The sequence below is a fragment of the Asterias amurensis genome, chromosome 16, assembly GCF_032118995.1.
Source record: "Asterias amurensis chromosome 16, ASM3211899v1".
NCBI lineage: Eukaryota > Metazoa > Echinodermata > Asteroidea > Forcipulatida > Asteriidae > Asterias > Asterias amurensis.
The window spans coordinates 9,717,333-9,745,003 of record NC_092663.1 but is presented as its reverse complement, the minus strand read 5'-3'; the positions used below and the strand labels follow the sequence as shown (position 1 = coordinate 9,745,003).

At 37.9% G+C, this 27,671-nt stretch overlaps 1 protein-coding gene across 3 annotated transcripts in view; it reads right to left on the bottom strand.

The window, feature by feature from the left end:
• Positions 1-27,671, bottom strand: part of LOC139948638 (RNA-binding motif, single-stranded-interacting protein 1-like) — a 236,093-nt gene that overhangs the window by 78,068 nt on the left and 130,354 nt on the right. For all 3 annotated transcript variants that reach the window (XM_071946840.1, XM_071946841.1, XM_071946842.1), the window contains one exon: positions 191-402. In XM_071946840.1, coding sequence (XP_071802941.1) covers positions 191-402 — 212 coding nt within the window. The remainder of the gene's footprint in view (positions 1-190; positions 403-27,671) is intronic.

Sequence of the window (27,671 nt, the reverse complement as noted above, 5' to 3'; positions counted from 1 at the left end):
AGTGGACTTTAGTAGGCGGTAGGTTGTGGGTTCGAATCCAAACATCAACTTGTTTATTTTTTCCTCTCCTCAGGACTTGGATGGTAAAAATGATACCTCAGAGACAAACCAATTCAAAATTCTTAAGAAAAAAACAATGAAAAAGTGCAAAACGATAAAAAGGTGCAAAACAATGAAAAAGTGAACTTACTGCTGACACAAGTTGACCAGGTGTTCGTCTGTGGTATTTGTTGGAAGGCCTCTTATATACAAGTTTGTCTGACTGAGTTTGTCGTTGCCGTAACTACTTTGCGACGACTGGGAGTGGGGGGAATGTTGTTGACTGGAAGAGCCAGAACTACCTGCAGAGCCTGTGTTGCTGGCCGGGCTTGGTGGAGGCATCGTTCTTACAGGTGGGTATGTCTGTAAAACACAAAAAAGAAACAAACAACAAGGTTTACTACTAGCAAACAATCATTTGTCATATTGGACTAAAGTCAACTGGTCTTGTGACTGGCTGTTCATTTGACAATATCACACAAATTTTGACCAGCTTACTTTTTACTGATATTTTTTGCATATACTAAACCTGTAACATCATCATATTGACAGGACTCAGGAAAGTACTAAGTATACAGTGGTTAATACAAATTTGTGCGAGGGTAAACACAAAAACAGTATTCGATATCCCTGATAATGCACAATTTACAGCTACATAATATTAACTTGTTGCAGAACCCGGTGCTCAAAATAAAGGATTCTAATTACCGCTATGCCTTTTGTTTAAGTTTTAGTACAGCTAGATTTGAGAAATTATTTCAGAAACAGTATTATATAATTAAATTACAATATTGAGATTGTAAAAAACCTGATGAAAAATTTGTTGAATGTATGAGAGAGCGTGTTACATGTTACGTCTACATTTAACGCCTACACAAAAAATATCCGCAAACACATAAAAATGTATAATGTATCCAACCATGGTTCGACCAAGTCTACAGCCAAATTGATTTTTACATTTCCTCGACTTGTTTGGCCTATTTTCATTTTTTTATCGCCAGCTCAAATTCATGGAATAAGATCCTACAGGCAAACTCTGTGTTACATACAATCGTGTTTGAAATTTGTTCACTGGGCTTCTGCAGTCTTGAGGTTAAGGCTAAACTTCCATCTATAAAGGGAAACTCAACACTTACTAATGAGAACAATGTACTTTGTAGTCTTTTTCCCAGTCTTAATTGCCTGTAAATATGTTATATAAATATATTCTTCATCCCAATGCAAATTTAACATCTATAATATTTCTTATATAATTGTCCACCACAATACCACAGGGCTACTACTGGTGGAGGTGAGAGTTACGAAATGAAAGAAAAACAATTTTATGGGGAGAAAAGTTGCTCACATTTCTCGTGAAAAACTGTGATAGATTACAAGTTGATCTGGAGTTGAAAAAAAGTCAGATTTATTTAAGAGCGAGATTTGAACCAACGACCTTCGAATTAACGTGTCAGTGCCAACTGAGCTATCTAGCCCTATGATATGGCAGGCTCCCTATTTTGTCAATATCCTAGTTGTTTAAGGGTTAAATTAAAATATATATATATAAGATAGGAAACAAAACAGAATTGTGAAAAACAAAATAGAAGGGGGGGATTACAAAGTACCGAAATAAAGAGAAAAAGCCAGAAGATTATCTCACAGTAATGACCTTTGGAATGGATACATAGGATGAAACAAGATGTGAACTGCGAGTACATATTTCAACACACACACTGCAGATCAAGTTTACAACAAATTAGTCAGAAACCCATACCTATCTTATGATTACTTGAGGTTAATGCATGGTGAGAAGTCAGGGATTCCCCCTTCATCATGGTTTGGGTCAATCTACAGTCAGGATTTCTCCTCTCAAGGTCTTCATAACTATTTTTATTACAGGTGGAGCAAGGACACACCCTTGCAAGTTAAGATGAATCAAACAAATATCTCAGACAGAATTGTCAAAAAATTCCACAAAGTGTTTACACTTTATTTCACAAACTCAACATCAATCTCAGAGGGCTTTTTAAACTTTCAATAAATAATGTTGCCAATTTAGAAGTCTTGTGTTGTAAAATGTAAGGCATTGCTCCCATCCATGAGACTCTTTTTTATGGATTGTTACGCTAAGCCATTAAAAGCTGCCCGTGTACAAACAAAGTATTCATAAATCCCCGCCCACATGAGACCTCCCAAATGTCTTATTCTTGGGAGGTTGAGCTTAAGAGGAGGCTTAGATTTCATGTCAACCATGCTGACCTCCAAAGATGAAGATAGATGTTCAGATCTATATATCGGGCAAACAACATGTGATGTGGGATAGTCAGCATAAGAAATTTAATACATAGTGTATAGTAAATGCAACATCAATCTGGAGTTATTTTTAAGGTATGCAATGTCGGTTTCAACAATTGTAAATCAATAATCTTTGTCCCAAAAGCAACTATATATCAATGGTTCAAGATTATGAATTTGTGTCCCTTCCAAAATTGTCATAGACCTGTCTTCTCACTTGGTGTATCTCAACATATTCACAAAATAACAAACCTGTGAAAATCAATTGGTCATCGAAGTTGCGAGATAATATAGAAGAAAAAACACCCGTACCTCAGCCAAGGGTCTCAAATTCAATTCAAATATTTTAGTGAGAAATACTTCCGTCTCAAAAACTACATTACTTTAGAGGGAGCCGTTTTCTCACAATGTTTTATACTATCCTTGCTCGTTACCAAGTAAGTTTTTTATGCTAACAAATTGGGAGTAAATACCAAAAGTGTCCAGTGCCTTTAAAGCCATTGGACCCTTTCGGTTCAGAAAAAAAAATAAAAGTTCACAGATTTACAAATAACTTACAGGGTTTACAGAAGGCAATGGTGAAAGACTTCTCTTGAAATATTATCCCATGAAATGCTTTACTTTTTGAGAAAACAGCAAAACAATATAAATTCTCGATAACGAGAATTACGGATTTATTTTAAACACATGTCATGACCGGCGAAACGCGCGGAAACAAGGGTGGGGTTTTCCGTTGTTTTCTCCCGACTCCGATGACCGATTGAGCCTAAATTTTCACAGTTTTGTTATTTGATATAGAAGTTGTGGTACACAAAGTGTGGGCCTTGGACAACACTGTTTACCAATAGCGTCCAGTGCCTTGAAGCCTGTGAGCTCCCTTAAACTCAATATAAACTGTTGATAATGCACCACGGGAAGCATGTCCAGTGATGGCAATGTCAATATTATCAGTAAATCAAAAACTCCATTACACAGGCACAGGTTTAGTTTATAAATACCAAACACAATTAGCTGTGCAATTAGTTTGGGTCGAACGCTTCAAACTAAGATGGATGGATAAGGTTTGGAGTTGAATAGATTAAGTCCGTCTGAGGAAAGATCCAGTTATCTTGGGACAGGGGTTCATAATTAGGAGATGGAGTCTTTACTAACAAGAAAAGAACCAAATAGCATCAAAATAATAATAATAATAATAACATAAAATTTATAAGGTGCACATTTTCAAATGTTAGGAGGTACGTCAAAAATTGATTGCCCTTCCATCTCTAGTGAACCCTGGAAAAAATAGATTTCAAAAGAGCTTCCGGAAACAGTATCCGCACAGCTGGAGAAGTAGATCAAAGAGCACGACATATTCACCAGGAAGACATAAAAAGTCTGAATTCAAACAACATTCTGAAATTTTTCATCCCTACATTTTAATATGGGAAAACATGGACTATACCAAAAGATCATGAAAAAATAATTGGTTCTAAAGCCATAACTCTGTTTGTGTCAACATTCCAATAAGCCGGAACGGTTACTCGTTAAGCCACTAAAGAAGGGGTCAAGAATTAGCAGCCTGGCTTGGTGCCTGATTGTCATTGCATGACCGAATATTTATGGCCAGCCAAAATGTGAAGCATCATTGGTTTGACAACACAGTACCAACTCCATCAACACACATACAGAGCACAGAGAGAGTCAAACTGCACACTCATACAGAACGCACAGGAACACCAACTGCAAACCCTACGAGCGCACAGGAGAGACAAAATTAGTGGGTTTTATTTTCAACCTCGTGCAAAGAACACTAGTTATCTAACAACATACATGAATTCATTTGCAAAATCATTAGGTAGGGCAACCATGGAGGAAACTTCTCAATCTGTAATAACTCAGAATCATTTAAAGCATTCAAATGGGTTTGGGACCGTTTCATCAGAATCTAGCAACATGTTGTCTTGCCTCCGGAGGAAATAAAAAACACAAGGGGAAGTTACCAGAAGGTAACATAAGCAATTAATGTGCTAAAGCACTGAGCCTGAAAAAGTTTGATTGGTTTTCTGCCATAGAAGTCACTATAGGAAGGTTACATTCTGCATGGGAATGAAAAAAACATCTGTTTTGAGATAATTCTGGCACCAAAAATAAACTGGTAATGCCATGGGTTGTGGGATGGGTTTTTTGCTTGTAGAGAGCCATTTACTGATTTTGGCAAGCATTTTTAGTTACTGGATAGCATGTTTAGTTTACTTAGTATGCCTGGAAGAAGACACCCTTATATATAAACTTAACTGCAAGACCAGTGGATAGGTGGACTCTTGTGGGATAGCCAAATCAACTCCTAGAACGAGGTTCGTTCTGCGTGCTAACGTCTCCATATGGAAACAATAGCAGACAAACCTCATAACTCAAGTAGTAAGCTAAACCAAGAATAATGCACCCTTCAAAAATAAAAACATAAAAATACAGCATCTAAACAACCACGACTGGAACACAATTAGTTTGTCCATGCATGGATGTAGAAATAGTGCTACCTCCATGGTCCATGGAAGTAGAAAACTACAGACATTTGTAAGCCCCCTTTCACACAAGAACATTCTATTTTTAGCACAGGGTCCCTTGCTAAATTGCAGTGTGGTTGCAAAAGTTACAAAATTGTTTCCACTGTCTAAGTTCTTCGCAAGATATTGTCAAACATTGCTGAATTTTACATCCATGCTAAAATTAAGCAAGGGACCCAAGTTAAATTTAAGTCGTGTGAATAGCACTTAAATAAACATTACAGTCTAAAAACAGAATCACTTATTCATTGTTTGGGCATGGCATTAATTACATTGACACATCCATTACTCCCATCCCCAGAACAAACAAAATAATTGGTTCCTAAATGTTGTCTTGCTTTGAGAATACTACAGGACCACACCCCCTTTCAAAAACAACACTAAGATAAACATTAAGTAAGAGACAAATGAGAATATTATAAATGCATACATGATAGACCCAGAAGGCCGCCGGATGCTGGCTGTTACATCCTCCCGAGAGGACGTACGCTGGTTGTGCTCCACTTGTTTTCATCTTCTTCAGCTATCGGCACACACACACGTCTGCTTCAATGACCGATACGTCAAATTCCAACGTTTATAGTTCCACAGAATCTTTAAAGATCAGACTCCCACTAGATATAACTCCACTGCTGTGTAACACACTAGAGGAACACCCCTAGCTTTGGTTAGAATAGAGAGATGAAATCTCTAGTTGTAGAACCCAAGGTGTTCGAGGGGGACAGGTCGCTGGGAGTAAGACACAGTTGAGGCTGTTCTAACACTGGGGTTATACAGCTAGCCTGGGATGCACTAAAAGCAAGAGACGCATCACAGCTGATTAGAGTAGTTCACAACATTCCACAACACTTTGAATTTTAACCTATTCATCCACTTCCACTGGCAGAATTCAATCAATGCAAAGTCCCCCTTTCTTGTCGTGTGTCGGCGAAGCTCAAAAGAGAATAAAAACCACCGGCCACAGCGTATGATCTCCTGGTATACTGATGACACAACGCACCGTACACAGTAGTGGCCTCTCTTGTGTGTACATGTACAGTAAGTGACCACTGCACAAAAGTGGGATGGGCTTGTTTCACTGGGTATACATGAGGGCTTGGGGATCCAATGGGTTTGTTGGTAAACTCCCCCGAGGTGTGCAAATAGGGTCTGTGGCTGGTATTATAAACACCAAGACACTATGGTATGCCAGTGATGTGTACACAGCTCCCTTGTCTATGTAGTGACACTAATAGAAGTTCACGACAGTGTGTGGTATGCACATTACATGCCAGCTGTTCAATGGGTGAAATCCCCCTGATGCCAGAGGAGGTATGCAGGCTACATAGGCATGTGCGACATCACTAGCTAATTGACTCTGTGTTGGTTGGCCAATACACTGCATAATGAGCAGGCACTTGTCACCACATTATGCATGGGGTTTCTTTTGGCTGTTCATGTCAGTAGCGAGGGCCATAGAGGGATTGCAATGAGCCAATGAATGGTTGCAGTGAAAACTTCCTCATTGTAAAATTTGGCTCCACTGTGAATTGGAAAAATATTTGACAAGGAAATTGGCGAATAAAAAACAGAGCTATGAAACATCGCTCGACTATAAGAGAACGGACAAGGGCAAAGGGGGAAAAGGATAGGAAATAAATTGATTTGTTTCCAACAGCCACAATAAAACAAGTAATTCCTCCTTCGGTATATCTCAAAGCATTGACAATTACACATGTTCCATTGCGAATCATTTTAAAGTGTACAACTGAATATAAATCAAAAAGGAAAAAAGAAGAAAAACATTGATATACGAGGAACAGGTTTAAAAAATGTGACTCAATTTTGTTCTAGGGAAAGTTGGCTCAATGCGGATGCTGTAATTTTATGAGGAAATAAACAGGGAAGGGAAAATGAGATTATCATGGGAGATATAAAGATGTAGTTTGATGTTCATTTATTCCTTAAAAGACTTTGATATGTGAAACCATGAAGCTATATAGCTTCATGGTGAAACAAAGAACATGAGGAAGATCCAGTTTTGTACGATAAAGAGGGAACTCCATAATTTGATTTAATATGACGGACAGCAAAAACAAACCACCACATAGTATCATGTGATGTCAGAGGAAAAAAGAAGCTTGTTTTTCCTCCAAGGTAATATTTGTTCTGGGAAGGTCATTGGTTCTAAGAAGATCATCTGAAGTCAACCTAGATAAATTTGATCGTAAGTCACAATGAACACACTTGGGACTGAGGCCAATTGGGGCCGCAAGATCAGTGCCCACATCAGACATTCCAACCTTCCGATGCCATAATCTGGGCGGTTTCTCTAGTGATGAAATTCACCTGACATCATCACCACAATAACCTCAATTGTTATGTCATTTTGGAAGTCAATGTCACTGTGTGTTAAAGACCTGCAGCCGATTTCACAAAATGCTAGGATTAATCCTATCTCGAGTTAGGACAAGTAACTCGTCCTAACTTAGGATTACTCTTAAGGTCTGCATGCTACAGTGCAGGGCTGGGGCTAGCCCCAAGTCATAAGAGCAATCCTTAGTTAGGAAGAGTTTGGTGAAATCGACGGCTGGTTAGTTATTCATTGAATTGAATGCTAAAGGATTCCAGTGTCTTCAGTGACAGCTTTCACTGTCCGATGTATAAAATGACAATAAAATAATATAAGTGTTTTGAAGATTTTGAAAGAATTAAAACAGTTTTTGCTCTCTTTTGTTTTGCTTGATGCACATCCTTCTTTAGTTTCCTAGTATGCCACGCTGTCTCTTTGCGGTCTCAAAACACCCTCACTCTAAAAACAGGGTCTAAAAACAAATGCCTAAAATGCCATGAATTCCATTTTACTGAAGAAAAAAATAATAAAATAATAATCATAACAAATATACTTTGACACATGATGGTGAGATTTACCTGTTTAGGTATGACACTAACAAATTACAACGAAATATTTTGCTTTCCCTCACTGGAATTTTTGGTCAATAAATTTAAACTCCGGACCCACCATGGAGGTGGCCATGAGATCAGCCCCTCCCTTTTCTTTCATCTACTATTACATTCCAGACCCCTAGGGCAAGATTAGAATGTCTTCAATGCACCCCAAGGGCTCCAAATGTTTATTATCTCACAACTCCAACACTGATCATGTTACAAGGCTTTTCATTGGTCAAGAGTGTCATGGTTTCCTCTCTGATTGGTCAGAGATTACATACTGGAGTACTAACAGAGCCTGTGATTGGCCAACTGGAATACTACAAGGTTTGTTGGGTTATCAATGTTGATGTGATTGGTTGATAGCTTTATAAGAAAGTCTGTTATTGGCTGGGATGTGGTAGCCAGACATTCCACTTGATTTCGTTCATGGATTTCTTATTTGAAGGTTCCATGATTGATTGGAATTTTGCAATTACTTGATAGTGGACCTCAAGGGTCTAATGACACTGTTTAACCCACAGCGTTGCCCCTTTCACACTAGATGAATTTCACAAAGCTGTTTACCGCATGCAGATTGTCATGTTTGCTTAGCAGGAAATTAAAAGTGAGCAAAAGTGACTTTCATTTGACAGTGCTTGGAGCATTCACAATGGACTTACATTTGCGTCACTCATCTGCCTACAAGAACTGCCGGCAAACTATCAGACCTTTTGTTTATCTCATGATAAGCAGAATTTATAAAATAGAAAGTCTGCTAATGGCTGCTCTGTAAGCAGTAAACCTCTGCTTACAGACCTCTCCTACGACTGTTTGTGAGGGTGCTCCAAAGGATGTGTTTTACAATCAATGCATGATGATGCAGAAATCTATCAGTAGCCAAAGATGTAGGCGCCAATTCAGACATGGCCTCCGACAAAGCAAGAAGTCTCGTCTGTGATTCAGCCTTTTTGTTATGGATGTGTTGATTTTGCTGATGCGTTGGACACCATCCCTACCCCATAGTGAGTTCAAGACACGGATGCAATTATCCAATGTTTTCATGTGACCCTCACTGGATAGTTTTTGTTCAGAATCACGGCAGGAGCGGGAATATGAAATGGGATGGTCATATTAAAATTGGATCCAACCCAGTTTGGATGCAATCAGCATCGGCCATAATGATCACTGGCTGGGAATGAAATTGGAATTTTTTTTATTACATTGTGACGTTTTCCAAACCTAACGTAATTGCACGTGTTGTATGGTAATAATTATACAGAAGGTTTTGTCACATTGACATTTGACATTCTGGAAACTGAAAACCAATATTTTCACACATATGTTTCATTAATCAATTTCTGTTTCAATCTCTTATTGTGGTGTAAGAATATAATCAAAATAACACTGACCTTTATTCCTGATGCAATTATGAATCGAACCCCCACCCCACCAACCACCTCAGAGTAAAACGTAAAACCAAAATAAATAGTTTTCTCATGAAATTTCTCAAAGAATTTCTCAGGGAATTTCTCAGGTAAGTTCTCCGATAACTTCTCAAAGATCTCAAGGGGGAATTTTTAGTAAGTTCCCAGGGAATTTCCCAGTGCATTTTTCAAGGAATCTCCATGGGAACTCTCAGGGAATTTCTCAAGGAATTTCTCATGAAAATTTCCAGAGGGACGTTCCAAGGGAATTTAACAAGGAATCTCCATAGGAATTTCAAAGGGCACTTCTAAAGGAATTTCCATGGGAAGTTCCCCAGGCATTTCTCAAGGAATTTCCATGGGAAGTTCCCAGGGCATATCTCAAGGAATTTCTCAGGGAAACTTGCTTTGCAAGCATGATAAGTCCATGTATTGGTGCATAGGAGGACTCTAGCAGTCTGGTTCATCTTGATACTACTCACTTCATCACTTGTGCCTGACTGCCTCTTGTTCCTGCCCATTCAGATTCGCTCACATGCCTGGGGGCTCTTAAGCTAAGCCTTTGTTAACGTTACCACAATAATGTAAATCCCCTCTTCCTGAGCCCATTGGTGGTCACGCTCTGGTATTGAAGGATAACTCAAAGACAGATGCACGCAGAGAGTCAACTATGGTCCCTGATCTACTGTACAAGAGGGTCACTACGCTGGTACATCAAGGCTCCAATTTGGTGGGAGGGGAACCCACAAGACTGCAGCGGCCGATTAACAAAGGGTTATTATTAATCTCAACTGTGCTTCAATTTAAATTGCTAATAAGCATAGTGATGTCTCAATACCAATCACTATGGTAATATTGACAACTCATCCTAAGAAACAGAAACACACAAGAGTAACTATAAATATAAATAGGAATAGTAAACTTGCGGGTACAACCAGGAGTAAAATCTCTTATGAAGAAGTGGAGGCTCTGAAAAAAAAAAACTGTTTTGGTCTCAACGCTTCGAACAGTATACTTTGCTCATCTTCAGGACAAACACACAAGACCACCAAGCTAGTCTGGTCATGAGTTACAGCCCAATGCTAAAATCTTTGGCCTTGGATCTATGGGCCAGTGTTAATGTCCAGCCCTTGGCAACTATTGACACCTATTTTCTGTATATATAGGGCTCCAAATAACTGGACAAAAAAGCAGAACTCTAAACACCTTGACAAATTCACAACACATCATAATTCAAGTATTTTTATAAATTGAGCCAGTACATCCACAACTGAACAAGTCATGCAGTGGACATTTGAAGATTTACTTACTTTTTTGCATTTTTCAGCTATTAAATTCCAAAATCTCACCTTCAATGTTCAGCAAATGTTTAAACAATAACATGTAATTCAATTTAAATGTGCAATTTTCAATGTGTAAATTTAGGGGAGTGGCTTAACTATTTCACATATTTTTTATATTTCTTTATTACCAATTTGCCTTCTATTTAATTTCAAATTTTAAATTTATGTAAAATTGTTGTAATTCAGCCTTTGTGCTGCGAGGACAGTTTTTTAATAAACCATTTTATCTATCTATCTATCTATCTATCTATCATGTCTGGTCCTGTGAAAGTTCTAGTGGTGATTTTCTTGAACTGACAGCTCAAAATTCAACAAGCCAACCAGGGCACAAATTCATAGAGCTACTTAAGCACAAAGTTTTGCTTAAGCAAAAAAGTACTTGCTTAGTAAAATCAGATTACCTGCCAAGACTCCACTCAATTGTTATGCTAAGTAAACAACAGCTTAATACCAGTCACAAGCAATGTATATGGCATGAAATTTGGGCTAGTAACATGTGTAAAATAAGCGAGCTATTTTCGTGCTTAAGCAATTTTTTTGCTTAAGCAGCTCTATGAAATTGGCCCCAGGTCATAAGAGTAACAGTAAAGACCCCGAATGGCTGCCAAAGTTCCTGAAAAATTCTGAACAAATTGTGAAAGGACATCAAGGCCAAGAACATGCAGGGCCCAAATTCTTACAGCAGGGTAAGCACTAAAATTGTCCGCTAAGCAAGAACGAACAGGTTACTGGTCAATAGATGATACATGTGATGTGGAAGTTTGGCTGATAACCTTTTTCTGGTATGCCTAAATGTTGCTCGTGCTTAGCTATTTTATAAGTAGCTCTGAACCATCGTCGTCAATGCACTAGGAAATGGACTATATGAGTTTCTAAGCCTCCTGCCCCCGATTTCACGAAGCGCTGCGACGCATCGCAAGTGCAAGTTGCGACAGGTTACTCGTCGTAAGTTGCGAACTCGTCACAGCCGTGACGTGTCTTATAGGTCTGCAACGCATCGCAAACCCTACGATGCGTCGCTACTTGCGATGAGTTTCGTGAAATCGGGGGCAGTACACATAAGCAAGACATACCCATTATACCAGCAATAAAATAGACTTTTTTACAAGACCAATCGGATTTGATACTGCATTGAGTAGAATGAAAGAAGAAGAAAAATGACGCCAGTTATCAAGTCTTATGCCATGATCTTCTTCAAAAAGATGTGAATCTATTTGAAGGCCACAAAAACAATGTAACTGAACACATGGGACCAAGGGCCATCTCATAAAATACAGTGTGTAGAATGAAAACAAGACAAGCATCTTAAAAAGCCCGCAGAGTCTGCGGCAGCCACTTTTCACCTGCTTAATCCTTTCCGCTACCCTCTTGACAAGAATACAATCAAGCTTTTTCAGAAGCTATCTCAACAGAAGACAAAAATCACAGCCTCTTTAGAACTGACTTTCTTCTTAGGTACGGTGGCAGCACAAACGTCTTCTGTGTCCCCCTTTTTTTTGTCCTTAAGAATTGAAGTATCTGAAAGGGTGGAATTCTTTATTTGTTGTGCTCTTTTGTCCGGTCTTCAAGAGAGTGGAAGAAGAGGGATACAAGAGAGGGGCTTGTGAGTCCAATATAATAAGGGGTTTACTGGAGGACAATGAGATGAGGAATGGTGGAAACCAGAGGGGAGTAAAAATAGAAGGACATGGGCGACCCTAAGGGGAATGGTTTGGAGTGTTGAATTAACATGAATAGCAGTGATTTATCAGTGGTCCTCATAAGCCTTTAAAAACTTTAAATACTGCTGGGAGTTATAGGCTAATATAGAAAGAACCTTGGATTGCCATTTAGCAAGTCACAATCCAAGCTCATTTCATCAATACTGTTTATCTTGGAAAAGATATTTTGACTGTGAATATAACTGTTAAAAAGGCAAACCCAAAGTGCTAAGCTGAGTTTAAAATTCAGTTCTAAAAACTTTAAATACGGCTTGGAGATATCCAGTAAGGCTAATAAAAAAAAAACTTGGATTGCCATTTAGCAAGTAACAATCCCAGTTTGATTCACCAATACTGTTTATCTTGGAACAGATATTTTGACTGTTAATAAAACCGTTAAAAAGGTAAACCCAAAGTGCTACGCAGAGTTTAAAATTCAGTTTTCCCGCTTTTTGTATGCCATTATGGATGCATCAGCTGAACTTTCAAAGTTCCTTGGAAAAGATACTTTGACTGTAAACACAACTGTTAAAAGTGCTCAGCCCTAAGTGCTAAGCTGAATTTATAATTCAGTTCTCCCTCTTTTGGTATGCCATAATGGATGCATCTGCAGCTGAACTTTTCAAACTTCCTTGCTAGCCACCTAGCAATGCCTCTAGCTACCGAGCAATCTTGGTAGTCTAGTTGGTAAGACACTGCTCTAGAATTGCAAGGGTCATGGGTTCGAATCCCACCCGAGTAACATGCCTGTGATATTTTTTTCACATGACTCAGGAAAGTACTGAGTATACAGTGCTAACACACATCGATGTATGAGTAAACACTAAACTTAATATTCTTTATCACCGATGGAAATTTAACATCTATTATTTTTCCTTGAAAGTGCTTCAGCTATCATCAATCTCTCAAAAGGATAATAAATGGACAATAAAAAGATAACAAGCTGAGAGCCTGTCTCAGGTGCCATGACTAGATTATAAATATGCAATCACCAGAGTCAATAATTACTCGCTCATTCCCAATGGAGTTTGTAAGGGGTGAATTTAATGCTGATATTATTATGCATAAGTTGAACAAACACCTGTGCTCTTAAGTTTTGTCATTTGGGGTCTCCATTTCTTTATGATGATGAGATACCAAAGTAACTTGTGCTTAGTAAAGAGTGGTCCTGCCAACCCAAAAAAGTAATTGAATATCATTTGGTAGTTACTGGTTCCCTGTGTAAATTTGCTTAGCATCTCAAACTGGTTAAGCAATGTTGTGTGTGCTTAAAGAGCTTCTCAAGAGTGTTCTCCTATAGGTAATCTAATATACCTGAAATATTTTAGGCAAATAATCTCCAACAAGTTTTAGTATACTAAAAATTCCACCATCTTGGCGGAGTCAGGGAGAATTGGACGCTCTGATGCTGTCCCAACTCATGGCCAGGTCAGTTTTGCACTCATAATCAGTTCCACTGAGCGCGCTTCAATAAATATTTGCAGTATATACGCTAAAAAGTTCGCTCAAGCAGAATGCAGCCCTGTCATTAATGAATTATAAATCATCTGTTGGTGGGAAGAGTAAATTCATTGCTATCCTCTATAGTTTTAAACAAACACATTTCCAATTCGACTTTGTAATTTCATCAATTTAGATGATCCTCTGTAAGTGAAAACACTACAAATTCTAAACATTTGAAAGTGAAGAATCGTTATCTCCTTTTCCTGTTCTCAGATTTATATTTTTGGGGCATTAACCACATAACTTCAAAATAAAATGTTTCTCAAATTGCTTTACACTATCAAAACCTGTTGTAGGCTTCAAACCAATCATTTGTAATGCCATTAATTTTAAGAGTGATTACAAAACCTACACCTTCCCTGTAAAGACACCGATGAAAAGATAATATGGTTTGCATAAATAATGGCCCAAGGAACTGAGTCAGACAGAGGCCGAGAAACTGATATTCAAGATTCACCTGCACTTTCCATTGTAAAATAAATATCCAGCGTTTGGAGCCCCTAAACCTAAGTGTGCCGCTTATTGATCCTAGAGTCAACTTTATCACCATGCAGTACACTCACAGCAGAATGGTTACATGTAAGGCAAAATAAAAATCAATGCTGGACGGAGCGTGTAGGAAATGGTGGCACTGTTTTCAATCCATCTTCTTTTAGTATGATTTTTTTTTTCTTTCTTAGCTTTCCTAAAGGCGGGCATCCGGTGTATGGATTTTTTGGTTCTTTTCCGGGCATGGGGCTTATTTTTTTTTCATCTTCAGTCATTAGTGAGGCTAGGATGTGATTATTGGCGTTTGTTTTGCCATTAACCATCTGTGGTTAGATTGAATATTTGTCTTTCTAAAAAGATGTTGTCAAGCATTTTCCTGCCTGTAACCGCTTTTTGATTTTTAAACCTCAGATGGAAAATTTCTTCCATGGGGCTGTATGTAGAATGTGGTGCAGGCAGCCCAAGCTCTGAGGTTCTTTTGCGAATGTGTGCATGGTCCGCATGGTCCTAGGAAATGTCACATGGTCCTAGGGAAAAATATATTCACAGGCATACTACTAAGGTGGGATTCAAACCCACGACCACCCGCATTCCAGTGCAGATGTCTTACCACTAGACCACTGAGTATGCCTGGTGACAGGCAGCAAGTTTGCATCCTGTAACTGAACACCTATCCTTAAAATGTGATCCTGAATTACGTGAGCAGCTGATCAATACAGATTCCGATTTCAAATGTTGATGCAAGACTCTTCAAAAGATAATGATGGTATTCATCTTCCCGGTTGTACATTCAGTGCTTCCTTGGTGGGATTCGAACCAACAATCCCTGCATTCCAGAGAGCAGATGTTTTAACCACTAGACCATATGCGAAGCGTCAATCAATATTTTATAACACTCTAATTAGAAGCAGGCACTGCACTAATTTCATAATTAACTTTTAAATTTCTGCTGGTACTAATTGCATGAAGAACCTATTCACCTAAACAGCTACTAATTAAACATGAATGTAACATTTTACATTGCCAGTGGGTATATTTGTAAAAAAATTGTATTCTTTTCTGTTGTGTAAATGACTTCAGCATATTTTCATAACAAAATCAAAATAACACTTCCATTTACTTAACAAGTAGTTGATATTCAATATGATATTCAAATTATTCTGTTTCATAAGTACCCATGGCACACTGTATGACCAAAGTGAATGCACAAACCTCGTCCCGACCCCCCAAAAAAATTGGACATCGATCCCAAGAGACCTAACTGATAAATGCACAAGCATGCTTCAAGAAGCACTTTGATAATGGGGTCAAACACAGGTGAAATGTACTTTAAAAGCCAAGAAACCATGAACGGGGTAACTTCAGACTGTAGGCATTTTTCATACCTGGGCCCAATTTTAAAGAGCTGCTTTAAAGTACAAAACATAGCGAAGCACAACAAACTATGCTTACCAGAATCAGTTTACTGGACCAAACTAGCACATTGCAGGTGCAATTTGTGACTGGCATCCTGCTCATTTCAGTTTTGTAGACAATTGTTCAGCAATAGAGGACACCTCTACACTGGAAAATTTCAAGGGGCACCGAGGCAATGACAAGGGGCAAGGAGGCAATCCGCTCCATGAACTATCAGACCAGCCACCTTGACCTGTGCCAGACCTGGGCCAAATTTCACAGAGATGCTTAAGCAGAAAGTATTTCTAAACAATTTTTCTACTCAGCAGAAATGAAAAGGAGATCACAGTCACAAAAATTCACATTTTGCATGTAGTTTTACTGGTAGCCTTATTCTAGTAAGCAACATTTTAGTTTGCTCAGCTAATTGTGTGCATATAAGCAGCTCTATGAAGTTGGGCCCAGATGAGAAGGATGCTGTACATGCCGAGAGGTCTCCCACATCTAAGATGATTGAGTTTTATCCTCTTCTCCTCATAGGTATCTTCAGGTCAATGGGTTAAAGTGCAAGACACTTTGGAGGGTTCTTCGGTTTCATGACCGAAGAGCTAGCCAAACTGCATAACAAGCTCGGGTAAATAAAAAAGCCGAAGGCAAACTTTGAAGAAGAGATGGAGGGGAATGCTGTTTGAGGAGAGTAGATAAATGATTCTCATATCTAACCAGGGACCCATAGATGGAGTGTGTTGTTACATGAGTCAATGTTGACTTAATGTACAGCAACTTGCAGTCAGCCATTCTCTCGTACTCTCCCGTCCCAGACACAAAAGAGCTCTGAGACGGCGCTGGACATCCCTGCATCAGTTAAAGACACCTTATCACAACAAGTACAATAAGGTACTTTTGTGGCTTCATTGACAAGGCAGTTTACACACCGCCAGTAATTTCCCCCCAACAAAATAATTTGAAATGACGCACAGAGTACGGTGGACAGTGAAGTTGGTTATGATTCAAAACATCCATTCACATCAGGCTTCTCCGAGATGTTCATCGTTCGCTAAATTTAGCGTCAATTAGGGGGCAATGAATTATTGTCCCTGGTTTGCTAATTGATATCATTCATGGAGACAAAGAGAGAAATTCAATCAAAATGAGCAGACGATCCAGTGTGTTTTGACAATGGTTAGTGTATCATGCATTTCATTGGTGCCGGGAGGGGGCTTGGGGAAGGATGCCCGAGATGGGGGGAACGCTATATCTGAGCAAGCCATTGCTTTTACTAAATTTCAGATCTAAATAGACAATGCAGATCTTACTCTTTTCATAAACTTAAAATACTCTTCTCATAAACTTGACATCCTCCAGTCATTAACTTGAAGAACATACGCAATGCATGATGAATTTGATGAAAATTTAGGCTGTGTTTTTCTAACTTTTTTTCCCTTTTAGGTATTTAAAATTATTTTTTTAATATTCAGTATTTTGCACTACATGCTCAAGAGTTAATTGAGTAGAGTGCTAAAAAGAGGGAGTCACAGGTCCTTTTCGAAACCACGGCTTCGGCTTTGGATTTGGCTTGAGGCTCCGTCCTCTCGTCTGAAGCCCTGAGCACGTATACACAAAGCACGCACAATTGTCAAATCAACTGACATGGCCAAGCTAGCCTGAGCCAAATCAAAAGCCGAAGCCGTGGTTTTCGAAAAGGGCCATAGTGCACAGGTTACACACGCCATCAACATTTAATTGACTTAGCTAGCGATGTTGATTAAAGTGGTCTTACACCATAAACATTATAACAACTAGAGTTGTGGGGCAATTAGTGCTAGATGCTCATTAATGTTCCTTCTGTTAATTACTCCGCACAAACATCCTGTCTGGAGAAGCTGTATTGATTATCTTAATCCAGTTAACACACTTCACATTGCTAATCAGTGGATGACCAGCTATCTCAGATAACACTGCAGCATGTTTATATTGATCAATGGGGCAACATTACTTAATAATACCAAAGACTACGTACAGCTGCTATACCTACAATAATCTAATTAATGGTACCAATGTTTCTTGGATTCACAGTTTGGTATACAGTTTATTATTCGCCATTTAAAAGTAAAAAAATATTAACAGGAAGCAAAAAGAAATTAAATTTTACCTTAAAATATATCAGCAGCAGTTATTATATTTTACACTAGTTTTCTTTTAAATAATTCAAATACAAGGAACCTTTTGAGCATTTTATAGAAAATATTACAAGTTAGATATTCTCCAGTGAAATACTGGAGAAATGTCTAGTGAAATACTTTCTCCAGGTAAAATTTCATTTGAAGAAAACCACAATATATATCAAAAGTTAGAATAAGAATGTTACTTTTTACTAAACAATTAATTTGGAGACCACTACATTTTCTATAGGAGCTCCAAAATATGCAAAACCAATTTGATGAAATCCATCAAACTCTACTATAACGACCTTGTATAGATTTAATTTCATAGAAAAATCAGATCTTTGCTGGAATTGATTTCTCACTTTCAATACACACGAGACTTCCACAGTGATCCTTCTGTCTAAAATCAGAGACATTCCAGAATAAGATTTGGAGGAATTTAGGACGATTAGAGTTTTTAATATCTAGACTTGAGTCAAAACTAACACTTTGCATCTTGAAACGACTAAACCTGACAGGGGTCTGTCTGATCCATGTCTGATCCTACAATGTGAACGAACTCATGTACAAAATCAATACCATTAAAATGTCTGCCATAATAGCAATGCCGACTGATCAATTAAGTGTTAAGTGAAGGCCCTGGTAATTTTTGTTTTAAAGGGATTTGAAGGACAGGGAGGTTTTAAAGAGAAATCCACTTCTTCTAATTATCAATCAGACAATGTCTGCTCTTGTGGTTCTAGATGTCATTGCTAGATGCCACTCCTTTTGCTCATTTCTTTCTTTCAGTTTGCATCCTCAAAAATTGTTTAAAAAACAAACAGCTCAAATAAGCCTGAAGATGGTTCATGAAGAACATATCGGCAGCTTAGTGGTATGTGGTTGTTAAATGCAATTATTTTCTGATTATCAAAAGGGCATTCTGTAGAGATTTTGTCAAAATTTGAAGAAGAAAAAAATACAAACTCAAAAAATAAATATTTCTTAGAAAATGAGTGTTACTTTTTACCCCCAAAATAGTTTAAAGACCACACCTGATCAATAAACTCCATTAACCAGGAGCTCCAAAATATGCAAAACCAATCTCATAAAATCCATCAAACTCCACTAACGACCTTATAGCTCTGGGCCATCAAAATAGTGTATGTCTAAGTTCCACACAATACATTAATGGGTGTTTATTAAAAGGATCAGTTTGCCCCTTTAATCTTTCAGGAAAATCTGTCACGGGTGAATGGACTCCTTTAAGGAAGTGTTCAATTTTGAAGTCGCCTTTCCAACTGAAGAAAGCTTTTAAGGCGGTCCCTTCATCAATTAGGAAGAATGATTGGCTTGGAAAATGATTGGCCTTGACCCAAACGACATTCTGACTTGACAGAAGAAACCCCCTTCCAAAAAGAAAAATGGATTTTATTGCGGTATTTCCTTCCTCACCGGTAGAGGATTTTGAGGAGTAACATTTACTTTCGAAAACATGCTCTCTTGAATTGAAAAGAGGCACTCTTTTAGCAGAGACACTCAATGACAACATGTTTCATTCTGTGTTTCCTTGCAGTAAGAAAACATGTATATTAAAAGTAAATTGTGACTTTTAACTGTCATAAGTTCAATTCCAAGATATGTGGATTTTACAATTTTGATTTGTTAAAATTCTTTTGAAGTTTATTGCCTGGAACTCACAGCCACTTATTCTAAATAGACATTGATTTCGATTGTTATGGGTTCGAATCCTGCACATGTTAACTTTTCCAGAGACTTGAGTATACAACTTACAAATGTGGGGCAAACTTTTTTAAAGGGATTAATATTTTTAAAAGCTCAAAATGAAGTTGGGGGAAAAATTCAAACTTGACTGAAACCCACAGGTCATTTGCAAAAAAAATCTTTGAAGTTCAACATGTCAAGTTTCCTAATTCATAAAAAAATCACATTCTCAAACAATCAGTTTATTGTTTACATCTCCTTTAAAGACAGTGGAAACTATTGGTAATTGTCAAAGACCAGTCTTCTCACTTGGTGTATCTCAACATATACATAAAATAACCAACCTGTGAAAGTTTGAGCTCAATCGGTCGTCGAAGTTGCGAGATAACAATGAAAGAAAAAACACCTTTATCACACAAAGTTGTGTGCTTTCAGATGCTTGATTTCGAGACCTCAAAATCTAAACTTGAGGTCTCGAAATCAACTTCGTGGAAAATTACTTCTTTCTCGAAAACTACGTCACTTCAGAGGGAGCCATTTCTCACAATGTTTTATACCATCATCCTCTCCCCATTACTCGTTACCAAGCAAGGTTTGATGCAAATAATTATTTTGTGTAATTACCAATAGTGTCAACTGCCTTTAAAAGTGCACACAAGCACAACAAACCACTAAAATTGTCCACTCAAATTTCCTCCAGTAAAAGTGCTGCGGTATTTGACCAATCAAGTGTCCAGCAGTTCCCTCCACGCTGGATACATGACATACCACCACAGTCCACACTTCCCATCATATCTAATTCCATAATTTACTCAGGAAACTATTAATCTTTGTGCTGCAGTGAGAGGACTTTGCAAGTAAATCCCTAAATGGATTAGGAAGTGAGATCTAGCCCCCTGGGGATTCTGACCTTGGCCTGATGATGGGTGGATAAGGGGGGTGGAGGACTACCCCTGTAGTTGGGATTTAAAGGGATCCTACAACCTCCATGGTACAACATCAGCTACAGTTTATCCCTTATCAAATCAGGGCCTTTGCTCACTATAAAGATACAATAAAAGTTACTTGTGAAAGTGTCAGCTGACTACTGTACAGTGTTTACTTTGTTGAGAAATCAGCGACAAAACTTTAAAAAACTTCTTCAAATCCATTCGTCTCCTGACGATGACTAGAGCAAGCTGGTCGATTCCTTGAGACCAATTAAGCCCCTCTATCTACCTCTAGGTAGTAGTTTAAAAAAGCAGGACATTTCTTTTTAGAACTGAGAAGTCTCCCTAAAACTCTGATAAATCTACGTCGCGGTAGTAGAATAATTCTAGTCTCTAAAGCACAAACTCTACCTGACAAGATGGTGTTACCGCAAACCAAATGTATATTAAATCCATCCTTAAGAAAGGTGACAGCATGTCCCAACCACATCAACCTATATGCACGATGTAAAACAGTGTTTCGCCCTTAACAGCATCAACAATGAGGATCAGTCAAAGTCAAGTAGGCAAGGCCTGCTTTTTTAATAATGAAAAGCATCTCTATTTAACAATAAGTATGTACATTTGAAAAAGCTGACAGACTTGTGAAATGACAACCTGACTATTCCCGCTGGCTAGTCACTGATAATGTTACAGGGGCATCCTGTTAAAAAAGCAGACTTGTTGCTTCATGGGGGCATGATGGGGGCAACGGAAGAACTTCCCTCCATGCCCCAGGTCATTGCCTTAGTGCCCTTTGAAAAGCACCAGTAGAATATTGTACATTTGCCTCATACAGAGGTACTTTTTAATTGAAGGAGAGACTGCCTTGCCCTTTCAAGAATGAAATATATGCAGGAAATGATTTTGTCACGCAAATTATTTTTGGACTGAACACTGAATGATGTGAGTGTCAACACTGATTTTTGAGTAGCACCCGATACATTTTGTGCTATGTTGTACAGGCAAAATTGTTCAGTGATCAGGCCTGACGTTTTGGCACAAAACCCCTATATTCTGCACAAATGTTTGGAAGTTTAGCTTTCACAGCAGCTTGATGAAATTGGGCACTGACAGTTTCTACAAAAGTTCCGTAGATTGGGATCGGCCCCTGTGGGAATCCCCCATCCATAACTTGGCCATGCATCTTCCAACACCATTACCCGAATGCAACTTGAATATAAATAAACTTGGACAATGTTCCCTCTGCAAAAAGTAATTTTGAGAAAGAAAATATACAAGTCAGCTCCCAGGAAACATGTCATCATCTCAACCTGTGAAAATCTTCACCAAAACAGCTGCTGGTCTTTGCGGGGAATAAATAACAAACCGATTCCTTAACATACAGACCCTCTACTGTCGTATGTTTTGATATCTACTTTTATCTGCAGGCAAAGCTTTTTAATTTCGGTCATCAGTGTGTCAACAAACTGGGACATTTCGGGAGAGCTGTCAAATGGTTGAACTCAAACCTTCACTCAAAAGAAACTAAAACCTCACCTTTAATAGGCGAGGCTTAGGATGGCCTGGACAGTGCTGACCAACTGTTAACCCAGGAACTGTTTAATCATAGAGGTTTAATGATGAGCGGAACTTATTAATCCGCTGAAGAAGCTATGCAGAAAGGATAAGGAGGGTAAGGGATGAAGTTCATCTTAGAGGGGCAGTATAGGTCAACCTCAAGATACATGAAAACATTGGCTTGAACTCCAAAAACTTAAAATCAACAAAACTTATTTTAGTTGTCAACTTATTGCTTTCTACTTTGTTGTTTGTAGTTGGAGGCCCTGGGGGGGGGGGGGGGGGGGGGGGTAAGAGCTAACTATTTGAGTGCTTCATATAATTTTCTGGATTGCAATACAAGTGTATCACAACTAAGTACCTCCCTTAAATTCTTATACATTAAAATAAATGAGTAAAAAGACTTAGTGGACACTATTGGTAATTACTCAAAATAATTATTAGCATAAAACCTCACTTGGTAACGAGTAATGGGGAGAGGTTGATGAAATGTATCAAAGTAATATAAATTTAACTAATCAGAAAAGAAAACCAAAGAATACGACTCAACCTCCAATTCAGATTTCTTGTAAACAATTATGAGTTTTGCCCAACTGACATTCATGATATCATTAAAGGAACACGTCGCCTTGGACCGGTCGAGTTGGCCTTTCAAAAGCGTCTGTAACCGATTGTTATACAATGCATTTGGTTGGAACAATGTTTTATTGGAGTCAAATACATGGCCGACCATGTTAGTTCACAAAGGAAAAAGGAAAACCACGCAATTTCGAGGCAAAATTGTGTATTCATTAAGATCAGTAAGTGTAGAAAAGGAGAAGAATTATTTCATGTGTAAAAGGAAACAAAGGTTTCCGGTCCAGTGACAGTTCCAAGCTACAAAACCTGTGGTCTCATTTTCTTGAAACTCACACTCCATGAACAATTGGGCACCTGTAAGAAGCAGAACCCAATGATGTCATAGAAAACTATGAACCATTGAACTTTCATCTCATTGCATCACTTCCTATAATGAAACAATGAATCTGCTCAAAGTTTGCTTTTATTTGAAGACTTTCCAAAGTGGAATTCAGGGAAGGGAGTGTTTATCTACAAAACAAACTGCAAAATGAAAGCCACAACATCCAAACTGGTATGTGATCAGTCCTAAAAATACAAAGTTAGCAATCTTATTATCTGCCTTTCTGAAGTTAAAGGGAACTTGGTACATTTGGTAACCACTCTTAAAATTAATGCTAATAAAAACTTACTTGATTAGGAGTACAGCAGCTTACGATCATACAAAGCATTTTCAGAATCACTTTAAAGTAACTTGGTTATGGAAACAATATAAATTTTAATCCCCCTCCCCAACCCCACCCCCCAAAAAATAAATCTGAAATACATTACTGACATAAACATTAACATTTCTCAGATTTTGTATTCCAATGGCAGATTACTCTTCCTGCATGGACATAACCCCTCCAGGTTTTTCAGCGATATCTAAAAAAAATGACCACCTTTTGAAATGAAATGTTCCTAGGTTATAAACATTTATACAGGATTTAAACAATCAATAAGTTCTGCAAACCAAAACTTTCCCTTTAAAGCTGACCCTCCTACTAGTGCTAATATTTTGCAATGACTTGACCAAACTATTTCAAACCATTCAACATCTCATATATCATATTATCATTGAGAAACTATTGTCAAAAGAACTATGTGAACCTGTATGCAAAGCCTTGTGTCATGCAGTCAACGTGAGCTAAATCATCAGCGCCTCTTGAACAAATCATGACAAAACAAATAAAATCAATCTATCAACAAATAGTTCAACAACAAACAAAGTCAAATGATGCTCTTGGTATCAACAATGTGTACGGGAAAAAAGTAAAGGATAACACAACTGGGAATGACAATACAACTTTGAACCTGTTGGTTACTTGAGTAAACATAATACAATGATCCTTTGTCCGGTAATTGGTCCTAGGAAGAGTAAAGGTAAGTTTACTGTGTTATGGTTGGGTGAGTCAGATGTGATAATGCCAAGTTTAGGCCCTTCTCATAAAATATGTAAATTGCACATAGCGCATGCGCACTAACGTTTTGGTTGGCAAAATGAGGGAAAATCGCGCTGTACACAGCTAATGGGTGCGTGACGCACATGCGATTGTGCGTCTGCTTAGTGCACAACTCTATGGTGTTTGCCAACCAACAGGGTCTGTACGCATGCGTGAATGTAATTAGCATATTTCATGGGAAGGGTCCATTGTACATTCACAACCCTCTTGGCCAAATTTCATAGAGCTGCTTCAGAAGAAAATATTGCTTAAAGGGAAGGTTCACGTTTGGTAATTACTCAAAACAAATATTAACTTAAAAACTGACTTGGTGACGAGTATTGGAGAGCTGTTGATAGTATAAAACATTGTGGGAAACAACTTCCTCTGAAGTAATGTAGATTTTGAGAAAGAGGTAATTTCTCATTAAAATAATAAAAGACTTCTAGCCACAAGTCTGTTGTCCTATCTGAAAGTACACAAATTCGTCCAAACAGGGTGTTTTTTTCTCTCATCATTTTCTCGCAACTTCGATGACCAATTTAGCTCAAATTTTCACAGGTTTGTTATTTTATGCTTATTTTGGGATGGATACACCAAGTGAGAAGACTGGTCTTTGACAATTACCAAATGTGTACCTTCCGTTTAAAGCATTCCTACTAAGCAAAAATGAGCAGGATTGTAGGATACCAGTTACAGATGGTTTAAGTGATAGGGTATAATAGTTGGTAGCCGTACAATAAATTGTGACCCCTTTAGACGAAATTACACAGAGCTGCTTCAGAAGAATATATTGCTTATTAATGCGTTCCTGCTAAGCAAATTTGAGTAAAATTATCGGATACCTTAGTTACAGATGGTACATGTGATAAAGTATAATGGTTGGTAGCCTTACTATTGTGAGCGTAATTTTATTGTGCTCAGCTAATTTTTCGTGTGTAAGCAGCTCTGTTGACCTGGGCCCTGGGGCAAATTTCATGCTTAAGCAGAAATTATTGCTGGAACATTTTCTGCTGAGCAAACATAACCAAGACATTGGTCACAGAGTGTAAATGTCACAAGGTATTTTGGCGGGTAAACTTATTTTTTCACAGAGATTGGTATCGATGTTGCATCATCTTTTTTTAAAAGCAAAATACTGAATTTGTGGGATGCAACTCCAGTCACGATCAAACAAAATATGAAGTTCCCAGCCAATATTTCAATCAATCAACACCAGTCCAAACCATGACTAATGATTTCAATTCCAAGAACAAGAAAAAAAGCAACAGCTTAAACTTCAATTGAGCTGATTTTCATAATGACCCCCCTTGTCAACTTCAAAAACTACCACAAGTCAGGACAAGCATACACCATCCCTAGTAAATAGTTTCACTTCTGACTATTGTGATTTGTAAACATAGCCTTGTTTTGGAAGGCTGCCCAGATTTATTGCACAAGTCAAAATATTTGTGGTTTTGCCAATAATCTGCTATTAGCCATGATCATGTGAGACCACAACTGTTGTTTCTCTTTTAAAAAACAATGAATGTCATGTTAGTTTAAACTTACCCTAAATGTGTCACAGTTTAAGGTGTTATACATGGTCATACATGTCACAAGCAGTGTTTAGCACTTGTGAGATCAACCATACACATGAAATAACCCTTGCTCTATGAAATAATAAAATTTGGGATTAATTGTGGGAGTCTGGAAAAACAGCGAAAAACCATGCAAAAATTGTCAGAAAGAGTCTGCTATGGTCAAAGTGTGACGCCATTACCATTTTTAGGGTTTAAACCACAGGTCACTTTGGTCAGTGAGCAGTTGACTACAGCTATTTCGTTTTTCATTTTGTTTAAATCAAATGTCACTTGGCTTTAACGAAGTTCCAATAAAAGAAAAAAATTACAAAAAAAACCCAAGGCCGCTTGTCAAAGTTACTGGCTCGTATCACACCATATGGTACTCATACATGGTTTTATTATAACAGGCAGCAGATTTCTACGACCAGTGATCACTTTCGGCCAGTGGTCAATTTTTGCAGCCAGTGGGAGCCCAGCCTTGCTGGACAGTTGTTGACCTTGCTCCCCTGGTTCTGAAGGACCTAGTTTAATAATAGTTATAACCCCCTTGAGATCAGGTCATATGACAAGTTTGTCCTCTCTTGAACTTTCAGGATATTTTTTTTACCTTAAAGGGAAGGTTTATGTTTGGTAATAACTCTTAAAAATAATGGCAGTACAAGTTTTTCAACAGAAGCCTACAGCAGTTTTTGATGGTATAAAGCATTTTAAGAAACATTTCACTTTAAAGTGATGTGGTCATGTAAAAAGATATCACTTTTGATGTCCCAAAATTTGAGTCTAAGAAGCATTATTGTCAGAAATGTTTGTCAGATTGTGCTTTCCTATTATGATTATTTTTCCTGCGTTGTTATATTTGCGATATTTCATAAATGGAACCACCTTTTGACTTGACATTTTAATGCGTTAATTTGATTGTATACATCTACATAGATTAAAAATCGAATGGTTCCAAAATCAACTTTCAAAGTTTTGTTTGCCAATCTGGACACAACAATTTTGGCTACAATCTTTTTTGGTTATCTAAGCGCTTATCTTCAGATTAATTTTGTCTACTAAAAGTGACCTGGGCTTTATTTTACAAAGAGCTAAGATTAATTTTAAGATATGTATCAATCTTAATTGATAAGCAAAGTGTGATGTCACAATAAAAAGATGAATCTTAGTGGTTTATAAAAATCCAACCCTGAGATAATTGAAATAAGTGTACTTTTCTCAAAACAATGTCTGATTTCCCTAGAGCTCGAAACTAGACTTGTTACATCACCAGTAGAGAGATAATCACATAGTAGCATCATATCTGACTTTTGAAGGCAGTGGACACTATTGGTAATTACTCAAAATAATTATTGCCATAAACCTTACTTGGTAACAAGTAATGGGGATAGGTTGATGGTATAAAACATTGTGAGAAACGGCTCCCTCTGAAGTGACCTAGTTTTGGAGAAAGAAGTAATTTTCCACGAGTTTGATTTCAAGACCTCAAGTTTAGAACTTGAGGTTTCGAAATCAAGCATCTGAAAGCACACAACTTCGTGTGACAAGGGTGTTTTTTTTCTTTCATAGTTATCTCGCAACTCCGACGACCGATCGAGCTCAAATTTGAACAGGTTGTTGTTTTATGCATATGTTGAGATACACCAAGTGAGAAGAGTGAGAAGACTGGTCTTTGACAATTACCAATAGTGTACACTGTCTTTAAGTTCTGCTTCCCTTTTTGTAGATTTGTCGCAGTGATGGAAACAAAATTACAGTGGTCTACCTGCGATGCTTGTCGAAACTTACGCTTTGTGGCGTAAAATAAATTTACAAGAATGGCTATAATGAGTCATTTCAAACACCCATCAGGGTTGATAAAGCTATATAACAACCACGTATAACTCAGTTGTCAAACAACTTCTCTATAATTTTGACTGAACTTGAAACCAATTTCATACCAGCCCTTTTCACAAAATCTTTACTACCATCAATTTGAAAGTTTTCTTCTATAATTTGAAATTCTGAAGTTACATCGATAGCAGTTGAATAGCTCTCAAGTCTATGATTACCCATTAGATGAATCTTAACAATGTAGTCCAGGATT